General features: G+C 41.4%; 1 protein-coding gene across 1 annotated transcript; it reads right to left on the reverse strand.

Annotated features, from left to right (window-relative positions):
• Positions 1 to 414: 414 nt before the first annotated feature.
• fam210b (family with sequence similarity 210 member B) lies at positions 415 to 8,675 on the reverse strand. The gene is made up of 3 exons (XM_070902909.1): positions 8,026 to 8,675; positions 3,592 to 3,785; positions 415 to 1,498 (listed from the first exon to the last, which is right to left on the reverse strand). Exons 1-3 carry the CDS (start codon positions 8,572 to 8,574, stop codon positions 1,282 to 1,284), a joined length of 960 nt encoding a protein of 319 aa, XP_070759010.1. The 5' UTR covers positions 8,575 to 8,675; the 3' UTR covers positions 415 to 1,281.
• Between the last annotated feature and the right edge of the window lie 4,112 nt (positions 8,676 to 12,787).

The following is a 12,787-nucleotide window of genomic DNA, read 5'->3' on the forward strand; positions in this document are numbered from 1 at the left end:
TGGCCAATATTCACTATCCTTGTAGCTCTATTTTGGTCGTCACCAACTCCTGAAGGAAATATTTGTCCCTTTAGCTGCTAAATGCTCCTCAGTGCTCACCAGGTAGTCTCTAACGTTGCTGTTTAGTGCAGGGCAGGTAGTGTACTTTGGGTTTTTAGAGCTATTTGTTGAAAACACTGAAGTGGTACAAGTGAATCAAAACAGTTAAGTTGCGGGCCGTAAAACCGAAACAAGCCTAGAACTGAGGGGATCTGCAATTGTGGGTTTGTCCATACGCGCGGCCCCATTTACATTTCAGTCATTTGATCAACTGTTAATATAAAAATATTAATTATAGCAGCTTTTAAACTAAAAAGATCAAATATAACCTAATTGACTTATTGTATGGTGGTGGTAACAAAAACACACCAAATATAAAAGAGTACATCCTTTTTAATAGTTAAATACCGTCCATACAATCAGAAAAAAAAAACCTCACAAACTGACATTCTTCATCCAAAACTTGCAATTAACTATAATCAGCTTCACTCACTGGAGATTAATGTACTCGAAATTACTGCTTGGGCAGTGGCATTTGCAAAATTTCAAGAAGAAGAGGGAGAGAGGACAGAGAAAAGGAGACGAGAGGAGCAGCAAAAGGGAAGAAAATGGATGCCAGGAGAGGTGCTGAGAAGGAAAATAGGAGGGAAGCAAAACAACAGCAGAAAATGAAAACAGAGTAGGAGAGAGAGCCTGAGCTAAGTAAGGAGGGAAAAGGAAGGGGGGGTAGGAGACAGAGAGAACCTGAATCATTCTGCTGATTCATGTAACACCAGAACATGGCCTCGTCAGCTAACAGGGAACAGTGGAGGAGAGATCAGCTTTTTCCACTTCTTCCCCCCACGGGGAACCTTCACAGCATTAAGAGACAAACCCGCCTACTGGAACAGGACTAAAACTTAAAATCCCTGATCACACTTCTGATTGTAAATAAATATTGACAAACAAACAGCCTTTGTTTCTGGTTTTTGGAATGCAAACATATTAAGGCATGACTCCAAGTACACTTTTTTTTGGAGAGCTGTTTTAAATCCTACAGTAACACAATTTAACACTGTGATTCTGTTACAACTGGAACTAATGTAGGAGACGTTTCACCTGAATTCACAATGACAACTGAGAAAATGAGGCATTTCTAGATGAAGGCAATGAGTAAGAATATATACAGGCGTTTTAATTATGGCCAGTAACAATCAGGATGTTTGTTGCTTAATGAGGCAGCAGAGGAGTGGATGAAGGTCATCAGGGTGCAGGTGTGGGTGGTTTAAAGAGACCAGTCTTTCTGAAGTAACGCACGATGAGGGGCACGGACACCAGAGTGATGCTGATGCGAACCGGAGCGAAGAGCTTGTGGATGGCGTAGGACAAGACGAACGTGCTCGTTCCCGCCGCCATTTTGGACCGAACGACTGCCTCACTGAAGCCCAGTTTGCAAAGCACGGCCGCCATGTCGATCCCACTGGGGAGACAAACGACACAGAAAACTGGTTAGAAGCACATAGAGTTCACACATTAGACGAGCACGCACACATTTTATTCTTGCATTTTCGTTTTTGTTAAATTATCGGCAACAGTCCAACGCATGCACGCACGCACGTCTGGTGTCAGTGATTATATTGACCACAACTCTTCAGCACGCCATTCAAAGTAATGATGACAAACATGGTAATAAATGGAATAACTTCAAAGTTAAAAAATAAAACAGAATTACTAATAAATAAAAATAAATAAAAAATAAGTAAATATAATTGAAATTAAAGATAAACAATTAGAAATTAATTTTTAAAAATCCACTTTAGTGAGAATATAATATATAAACTAAAACAGCCAAACAAACCCTCATGTAACTTAATAAGGTGCCTTCCTATATGCTGGATTACTACAGTCCACAAACCCAAAAAAAAAAGAATCTATGTTGAAACTTCAGAGCCCAAAACAACAAGTCCTTAAAGCCTCAAGCTGCAACAACAACTTCTCTCTGTTACCGCCTCGCTTTTGTTCCTGGCTGGTTGCATCCCCAAGGACTTCAAGAGATTAAATATAAAGTAAACGAGTCCGTTCCTCCCTTTGGTTCTGCGCTAAGTGGTTAGAAGTGCAGGTCACCTTTATCTCCACCAGAGGGAGCTGTGTTTAACAAAGAATGTTGTATAATCGTTTATTTTGCAGCCTTTTGACCCATTTAAACTGATTAGCATAAGAAGCACTGCAAGCATGAAATCACACAAATCAAAAGGGGGTTTAACAAGCTAGATGTATCGCTGCCTTTGTGAGACAGCTTTGTAGAGTCGTGGCATTTTCATCTGAGCTATTCAGGGACATAAATATGTGAAGAATGTGCCAACACGAGGCTTTGTGCTGCTTCAAATCAATACAGCGTTTCCCTCTCTCACATTAACGGCTCGATTGCACTCAGCAAACTTCAGTCAGCTAAATATAAAGATCCATCTGCACCCCGACAACTGTTTACCCGGCACACAGCACTGTATTAGCAGGCCGCATGCCTGGGCTCTGTGGCCGCACAGTGATAATGCTCAATGACAGCTAACTACAGGGTCCGTTTTCACTTCAAGGGTCATTATCGGCTATATGAGGAAATCTCCAAGCTGGTAGATAATCTCTGCCAAGTCTCTCTGGTATTTAAACCACTGGCAAGTGCCCAGACCAACAGATAAGGGCCTGAAAATTGTCTGGACTGATACGCTTTCCAAAACTGCGTCACTCCAGCTTTTTACTGTCACCATCAATAGAAAGTTATAAAATGCATAAGATAAGTTAAAGATTGTCAAAGATTTTTTAATTCTACATGTGTTGTCTAAAAAACGCTTGCAAGATGTTAAAATTAACTCATGTTTTATTCAAGCGCTCAACATGATTTTCAGTGTCTGATTCAGCCAGCAGAAGTATTTCAACAACAGCACGGCCGGCTGTAATGTGGCTGACTGAGTGGACATTTTCAAGAGCCTGTACTTTGCTTTCTCTCGTAACAGGTCCCATTTGCACCAGACATTTTGCATTCCTCTGTGTGAAAGCAGCCCACGGGTCAGTAATTTCCTGTGCACAACTTTAGGTTTAAAGGAAATGTTACACTCTGATGCTCTCACACTGCTAGATAATATCTGTAAGTGATGTTTGACGCATTCCAGAGTTGCCTTGTAATATGCGGAGTCTTTTTTTTTTTTTTTGTCCTTTCCTATCAGCCTGCTTCATCTGCTTTCACTTCAGTCAGTGATTTCCTACATTTCCCCAAAAACTTTGAAAATAAGAAGAGAAGTACAGGATATGTTGCCCTCAGCTGCAGTCTGTATATGAGCAATGTGGGCTATTGTGGTTTATAGTTAAAAGAGGAATCTCTCTCTCTCTCTCTTGCTTGTTCAAAGTATTTCTCCTTCTGCTGAGAATCAGAAGATCTAGAACGATGCTCTTACTCTTTGATTCAAGGGGAATTATTCAAAATCTGTCAAGTTGTAGCCACACTTAAATACTAGATAAAAATACTCAGTGTGGCCACTTGTAACCCACCTGTATAAAAACAATAATCTGTAGTTTTGTTACCTGGATATAAGGAGGTAGAACATTCCCAGGGACATGAGGGAGATGCCGATGTGAAAGGAAACTCCGACAGCTCCATACTCCTTGAAGACTTTCTTTAGCTGCTGGGTCTTGTTGGGTTTTCCTCCCTCTGGCTCGCCCGGGGCCGTCTCAGCAGATGAAGATATACTAGAGGCCTCCTTTAAATTCTGCTCCTCCTGGCCAAAAAAAAAAAAAGAGAGCAAAACAGGAGAAAGTGAGCAGGTCAAAATGAAACGCGAGGATGAATTGAGAATCAGTCCCTGGTTCTGCAGGAAGCAGAGGAAGAGAACGTGTCTGTACGAAGACAACTAGCCAAATACGAAGAGAAGATATGAATGGCAAAGAGGAAGTGGATTAAAATTGTGGCCATAGTTTCCACTCTGCATACAAAATCATGACACTTTTCACTTTAGTATTCCAAGTGCTCCCTCAAACTACAAAACTGACAAGATGGAGGCTTCACTTCTGGTTCACAGTTTTCTTTTTTTGGAGTTAAACACACGAGGCAGCTCAAACCAACCAACCAATAAAAACCTTTTAATATCCACTTGACATGAGTTGACAATGTTTGTAAAAGGTGTTGGTGTACTGTAAACTTTACAGCCAAACATCTCTACTCTCACTTATCACTCAAGACATGTTGATAGATATCTTCAGGTAGTTTATTAGCAGATGCAATAAGTATGTGTAAATTCCAATCATGACCTTTGACTTGAAAATGTCGGGGTTACTGCTGTCCATCCTTTTTTAAATGTTTAAGTCAGATATAGAAATGCCTCATCAAAATATAGGACAAAACTGTGTGCTGTGATTTGTGCGTCATCCATTTCAAAGTTGAGGTCATCCACGTAGGTCAAACAAAGTCTGAATAGAGGAAGCCTTTTTATGAGCTTTCTCTGTTCATCGTGCAGCCAAGTCAGCTGATTAAACACAGACTGTGTGGTTTAGGTAATACGCTTTATCACTCACCAACCAAGTCTGTCACTTTCTCTTACAAACAAACACACACACACACACACAGACAAAGAGCCTCTCATAAGTGCACAAACACACACACACTACTCTGTGCTCGTGACCTCCAGACACACCACTCTCCAAGATGAACAAGCACCAGACACAATCCAGTCGTCTGCCGTGTAGCAGGGAGCAGGCAGGTCACTCCAGTGTGTGCAGGCACTAAAACCGATTAGTGAACTACAACAATAAGACCACCACAGCAGCAGACAACAGGCTGCAGTATTGGTGGTGTCGACGTGACTCACAGAGCAGCTTGGGAAGCAGGAATTTAAATAAAGAGAGACAGCCTGCAGTGTGTTAACAGTACAGCATGTAAATAAACTTAATCCTCCCTCTGATTAAAGCCTTAGAGCTGCATTTTACAACAGTCGTCATGCTTAATGCAGCAGAACCTGTACAGGAGGTATAATAGTGTACAAAGGGTTGTTTTTTATATAAAAGATAAGACTAAACACTGTCTAAACTCTTTTTGAAATGCAAGACTTGATAGAAGGAAATTTTTAATTTCAATACCAAATGTGCTCAGTACTGAACTGACTAAACAAAGCTTTGTGGTGTTATACAGTCCGTTGGCTTAAACGTGTAGTCATATGTGAAAAGCTTTCATCATATCCCTTCCTCAAAACATAATTTGGATTTGTTATGATACTGATTTGTCAGGTAGCGATTTAGTCCTGCCATTGTGTATGGTAAATACTGTGAAACTGCAATCCACATTTTCCCAGGCTGTGAGCTCCACCTGTTTTGGCGCCATAGTGTAATAAAACCTCTTCAAACCATTTCAGATAAGACATGGCTGTGAGTGACTGGTTCAACTTTTAAAAAGTGTGTTACTTGAATCCTGCTTTTTGGAATTTAGAAAGTATTAGGTATTGAGACAAAACAGCACTATGGGACATTAGTGTGAATGTGGTCATAATAAAGATGATAAAGGACGTATCTTTGTGAAAATACAATGGATACTGAATCACATAGAGATGCAGCATTGTTCAACATTTCAACCCACAGAGGGCAGTCCAACAGCAGCCCTGTGTGATTCTGTGTTAAAATAAAATAATTACGTCAATCAGGAAATGTAGGACCAAGCACTCTGTGTCAAAAACTGTTAAGTACTGAATTTTGGCTCTCAGTGCTATGGGGGTGCTCTATGGTCCTGCTGGAGCCCTTTCAGGTTAATTAGAAATGTCGTTATGATTAAAGATACTGGGGGAAACGTTATTAACCACATTCAATTTATTTTCTTTTTGATGATTAGGGCTGTTAAACTGAGATTGAAACAGTAAAAATGGCATCATGTCCTGTGGTTCCATTTGTAGAAGGTACTCAAATATATCTTCTGCCCAGAGGAAACACAGTCCCACTCTGAGAAAACAGGAAGTAGCTCGGGCCTGTATGGAATGACTATTTGTGGCTAAATATTGACATTGTGCCCACAGAGCTGAGACAATTTAGGAAGTACAAAGAGTCCAGCCTACAATGACCTCCGTTTACTATAATAAGTTCCCTGTTCCCTATCAAGTCATGGTCAACATGAAGAGTGATGAGGACAAAATATAGGCTGATGGAAAATGTGTATATGAGCATATTTATCCTGATAGTATATCAGAAATAAGCAGATGAAAGAATATAGAAAAGATAACTATGGATACATTATAAGCATGCAACTCAAAACAGGAGTTTTGTAAACTCTAGATTTAGGACTACAACACCATATTTCTTGTACAATTGTTAGACTGTTTCTGAAAATTGGGACAGTGAGAGTCAAGACATAGCCTGCTGTCCTTTCACTGCCATGTGCAACATTTGGTCTAACATACAGTAACTTTCATTCATATCCTTCTACGCCTTTTTTGCTGCACCGACATCCTGCTTGCTTCCGCCCGTCTTCCCAGTGAAGAAGAACAAGCTGATCTTTTCTCTTCGCTGCAATTTGTCTTGCTAAATTTTGGCCCAGGCCTCCTGGATGAAGCCACAGTCCTGGTGACGTATTCACTGGCCGGCCATCAATGGACAATAGAAAGGCCAGAGTGGGCGAGGGAGCAGGCCTTTGCTTTTCAGAGGCAAGTCAGGCCGAGCTTAAAGTAAAGGCAGGCAGCAGTGTGGGAGGGTCATGTGAGCCAGCGGCCAAAGGGAGTTATGCCAGGGAGGGTGTATGGGAGGGGAACAGTGGGACTGCTGTGTCTGATAACAGCTTTTCAGAGGCATGTAAACACATGCAGATACGTGAAGTCACAGTGGCATGCAAACACAGACAAAGACACACTCACGTGCACGTACACAGAGTGCGGGAGGGAAATGTCAGTGGCTCGAGCAGAAGCTAAAAAGGGACTGTCAAAAGTGTCAAACTGAACATAATCCAGTGATCTACTGCAGACAGGTGCATCCTGCAACACAACCGTCTAATTTATTGTCTCATTAAAGGGGAACTCCACCAATTTTACACGTCAAAATGAATGGGATGCACTGCTATGAAAGTCTGCACTGATATTTATGGTTCCCAGATGATTAATCCTAATAACTTTTGTAATTCCCCTCACCTTTTCAGTTTTCTAATACTTGGGTTTGTAAACACAAAGCTCAATGACATTCAAAGCCTCAGCAGCACTTTGTCCTAATTAGCAAATGTAAGCATGCTAATACACTCAACTAAGACGGTGAACATAGTAAACATTATACCTGCTAAACGTCGGCATGTTACAGCCATAGTGTTGTGTAATAATTACATGATCATTGTACAAAGTCTGAGGCTAACTGAATTACACAGCACTGAAGAGACACAACACAGGCATAAGGTGATTATTGTGCCTTCTAAGAATCGCTCATTGCAGCTCGAGTTCACCCTCTTTTTATTTTTAATCTTTAGTCAACTTCTCTTTCACAACACTGGTGTTGACGCGACACCAAGAGAGCACGTGCTCACTGGACGTCTTACTCAGATGAGATGGGTTTGTACAGAATGGCTCATTCTTACGGTGACTTTCTATAAGAAGGAGCCAGCATTAGTTTGCGGTCTAGTTTTAAACAGCCAGGCGTCGGCACGTGCTCTCCCAACTCTGTAAATGACAGTTTTGCTGGCTCAGGTTCAAGTTATGCACGCGGATCAATTATACATGAGCTACTGTGAGCTCCCTGCCCACACAGCTGTGCGCGTCATGCAGTGTTGTATAACAACCTGCCTGCTTATGCACGGTGGCTGTTCCTGAAGAGGCCCAGGCTGGCCGGCTGCTTTCTGCATATTTTATGGTTTTGAGTTCATTCCTGGCGCCACCGGGACTCGGAGACACATTCTCGGTGTTCCCCGCCAGTTGAACACCGTGTGGACTCAGACTCGGACCCGCGTGCTCTTATTAACTGGTCGCCGGGGTTAGACAAACACTTGACTTGAATGGTTTAGATTACCCCTTTGTTGCTGTCAGCCGTCTGCTCCTCGCCGGCGTCGCTCTTCTTCGTGGCTGCGGCTGTGGACGAGGCTCTGGTCTGCATGGTCCTGGCGGAGCAGCGTCGACTGGAAAGCCCCCAGCTACCTGTAAACACAACATGACCCGCCGGCTCTCCTCTGCCGCTGTACCGCCTGTTCGCACGAGCGAGCGGCCGCCTGATAATATCTGAATTACCGCCGTCACTTTGCACGCGTGTGGAGAGATTCACAGCTATAGCAGCCACCCGGTCCAAGTGTCCCCAGTCTGTTGTTACAAAACCAGGCGATAAGTCGCAGTTCTGGGCTTGTTGCGGGTCCGGTTGTTGTTTCCCCAGGGGCACAAGAGTTGACTCGACACCCCCGGCTGACACACAGAAACACTGGTATCGCTGAAACGTGTGGCCGTTGCGTAATGTCAAAGTGACGTCCCTCAGTCTGTTTGCGTTAACTTGCACCAGAGACGAGCCAGTTGACTTGAAAGCCTGATCCAGAGCCGCTGCAGACAGCCTCCCCGTGCGACACAAAAACATTGTCCGCCCCGGAACCAGCTTAGTGTCTCCGGAAAGAATAATCAAATAAAGCGAGCAAATCGTTTAGAAACACTAATAAGAAGTGTAAGTAGCTGTAAACATGCTGTCCTGTGCCCTCCTGCCTCCCTCCGGTCCTCTTGTTGACCGATTATCACCGACAGCCAATGAGGGCTGACGCGCAATCGCAGATAGTAAAGCCTGGAGAGAAAGGAGGGGGTATTTAAAGGTGTAACCGTGTTAAATCTCACAATTGAGTTACATCATGAACCGTCTCTGGAGTAAATGCAATTGAGCCCAACACGTGTTTGTAAAGCCAGACGGCTCTTCTTCAACTAGTCATAATAGTTTAATATGACTATCTGCGGTTCCAGGCTGTTGACTCACTAGTTCAAAATGTGGAAAGTTCAGTACAAATTTGGTCTATTTGTTGTTTTCCCACATGCTTTCTCCAGGTTTATCCTCCACTTCAAGTAGAGATAAGAAACTGGTTGAGTCTTGAATATTGCTCCTGTTGTTCGCCCCTGTAAGAGCAGAGTAGGAGATGAGCTGATCAAAGCAATCTCTTTTTATATTAACATATTTTAACCAGGAAGGTTTTATTAAAACGTTGGGTTTTTTTTACAGTGAAGACCTGGTGAGGAGGAAGGAAGTCAAAGTTGCAAGGCACAAAAAGACATAAAAAAAACCAAACAAACAAAAGGAGACAATTTCAAACAACAAAATCAAGACACAAACAGTCCATAAAAAAATGAAAAATGGTACAACAAAGACATCAGTAGAATGAAATTAACACCACAATTACAGAATTCTTATACAGTTTATACTAGTTTTCATTGTTTTGGCCTTATCTGTCTTTTTGATGGATGTGTGTTATGGAGAGATAAAGCTGTTCAACCAGTAGAAGGAAAAGATATCAAAAGCCATTTTTAACGGTCAGCATGATGTTTTATAACCGTCCACATCTCACATGAAAAAAAGTAAGATATAATGCATCAAAATTTTATACTTCACTGCCAAAATATTGTCTTCTCTCCTCTTCTGGTTGAGGAAGTATTGAGAGCTTTTTACATAGGTAGAAGTAGCACTACCACACTCCATCACAAGTAGATGTCCCGTAATTTTATCTTATTTGGTTATCACTGATGTATTACTGCAGCATGTTTAAGCTGGTTGAGGTGGAACTAATTTAAATAACTTTATATACTGTTGAGTAGTTTCATCTATAAAAATGCATCATATGTTATAAGATGATCATGTGTTTTGTGTGTAAAATCTTGATCTTCAAAGTAACTCTAGCCGTCACATAAATGTAGTGAAGTAGAAGAATAAAGAAGCATGAAATAGTACCTGAAAACTGTATTTAATAACCAACTGTGGGTGTTGTTCTTAGCATGTCCTCCTCCTCCTGTTCAGTCTCTTTCAGGCCTGCTGGCAGGCCAGAGTGCCCCAGATACTCACAACACACAATCACAAGCAACACTCAGCGAGTGGCTGTTAAAACACTGATGGAAAATGTGAGTGTACAGTAACTTTGTGTGTTTGTCTTTGGCTTCTCTTGGCACTATTCTGGGAAACAGGCTGGTGTTTCTGTGACTAAGTGATTATGAAATCACAACTCACAACACACTGACCATGTCACACCTTTCAGAGAGAATTAAATTGGAAGTTCCATCGAATAAGGAGTTAAAACTGGAAGACGGAGCTGATTTGTCACTTTGTAAAAGAAGAAACTGTCCTGACTCATTTATTTTTGAGAACATGTGTGCAATCTAATACAACATTACAGCCTCAAAATTCACCACAGCAATTACATTGTTGACACAGTCACAACTAAAATGTAACATCATGCCTCACAAAGACTGTTTTATTATTTATTTTGTCCGCTATCAGCCAATATTAATTTCCAATAGCTGCAGTGGAGTTGAAAGTCTGTGCATTTTATAACTCTAACATGTTCTGTATTTGAAATGCCCACACTTCACACACACCATAGCAGTTTAAAACAGACGAAAGCCAAATGAACGGCTCATTCCCTGAGGAAGAAACCTCCAAATTAGCATGCCGCTAAATTTAGTTGAAAAGCGAAAGTCTAGGTTATGTACAGTAGCACTGTGGTTCACAAACTTTGGGGCATGGGGCAGGGGATTTTGAAGAGGTAAAAGTGTCTCATATTTCTCTTTCTCTTCCTTTTAATCATCTTCTGACCCATCAGATGTATCTAGGTTGGGAACCCCTGCAGTAATATAATCGTTGTTTCAACAGCATTTAAGTGATCATATTTGTGTTTGTAACTACAGTACACATCGAAATACAATCACCGAATCGCTGTTAACAATGATTATGCTAAAAACGTTCACTTTTCAGCCTAATTTAACCCTGTTTTAACCTAGATGTGTAAACGTGTTCTGACCTGAAAATCGTTGAATCAATTCTTACTGAGCTGAAAGTATGGGAGATTAACTTTCTGTAAGCCACGTCTGAACCTTAACACCCACATTAGACCTTCATTAGGGTGTGAAGATGCTATTCTGACCTAAAATATTAAATATTTCTGGGGAATATTACGGTCACCTTTGGCATTTCATTCTCCATGTGGGACCGTGCGGTCTTCAGCTGCCATCTGATGTCACAGATAAGGAACAAGAGTGAACCTCTTCCCCTTCCTTCTGTCCGTGGGAGGCAGAAGTTCACATTAACAGTACAACTCGGATATGTTAATGTCACTTCCTAACACACACACTCAGTGATGTCCCCTACTGGAAAATTAATGTTTCATTCTGAACTAATAAACGGATATTTCACCCAACCACAAATATGAAGAGGGGGTTTATTTTAAATCAGCCCACTTGTCGATCTTGTGGCTTTGCTGAGGAGCTGCGCCGACTGACTGACTGTGGGCCGTTGTTCTTGGCTTCCTGCCAAACATCCCACCCTCTTCTTTATCTCACCTCCTACTCACTCTCCCTCCTTTCTCTCTGCCTTTTACCTCGTACTTTCTAACTGTAACTAGGTATAAATGTCACAGGAAAGAATTACACTTTTTCATCTGAATCACATGATGCAACATTTACCGCAGACATGATTCAGCATTCTCTGACTTACAACACTGAAATATTTAAGGAATCATGCTAAACCTTTTCACATTGAGGCAGATGTAGAGGGAGATTTCTGATCTTGTGCTTTCACCACTTCCTTTTTAGGTCGGGCTTTTGTTAACATGTCTATCTGGTTTTGCATAGGCATGCAAATTTACATTGGAAACATATAAGCAATGGTACAAAGTATCTACGTACATTTACATGCACTGTATTTGATGTAGGACACTTTACAGGTTGAAATTTGCCATTGAAGGAAGGAAGTGTTGCAGCTCCACTGACATGCCCAGAAAACCAGTTAATCATGTTTATTGAGACAAGCCTAACTGTAAGTGCACTGCAATATCCTCGTTTTGTTAAACTTTAGGTCGTTTAAAGTCTTATGCTTTAGGGCCGTTGGTGTGTGTCATGACTCTAACTGGTGGATCTCTTTAGGAGCTTCTCCCATTCCTGCAGTGTGCAGTGCCTTCATTGGCCCTTTGGTGAAAAACTTGAACTTGAAACTTGAAAAAATCTGCCCTTAAAAAAACCTTGCATACTTGAGAGTTTAAGGCTGGGTGAGAAGACTTTCAGTTTTTCAGTATTGTGATGATGAAGCATTTTGTGTTACTGTTTTTGTTGTTGTTGTGTAAATGAAAGATTCCCAGCAAACTGTAATTAAAAACTAATTAAGTTAGTCATTTAAGTTTTTGTTTTACACATGTGAACAAGTTTCCCTGATTATAACCTATAACAGTGGAGCACAGTTCATTGCATCAAACATTAATTTGGTCACCATCTTAGTTTAGTGTGTTAGCATGCTAGTATTTGCTACTGGTCAAATTCAAAATTTGACTCTATGATGGCGCTAGATGAAAAGGGGGGTCACCAGAGTTATTACAATTCATCCTGAGGGGTACATGAATGTCTATACAAAATTTTGAGGCAATCCATCCAATAGCTGTTGAGATACGACTGACATTGCACTCCCTTGAGCCTTGCTGCTGCTAGTGTGGCTTAAAAGAATTAATATTGTGATAAAGATTTTAACTACGTGGCTCAGCATTAGTTTGAAGTGTAAGGAGCTGTTGCACTGACACGATGTCTCATGCCTGAGAGCGAGTAACTGACTTCGATCC

Source organism: Enoplosus armatus, chromosome 3 (assembly GCF_043641665.1).
Source record: "Enoplosus armatus isolate fEnoArm2 chromosome 3, fEnoArm2.hap1, whole genome shotgun sequence".
Lineage (NCBI taxonomy): Eukaryota > Metazoa > Chordata > Actinopteri > Centrarchiformes > Enoplosidae > Enoplosus > Enoplosus armatus.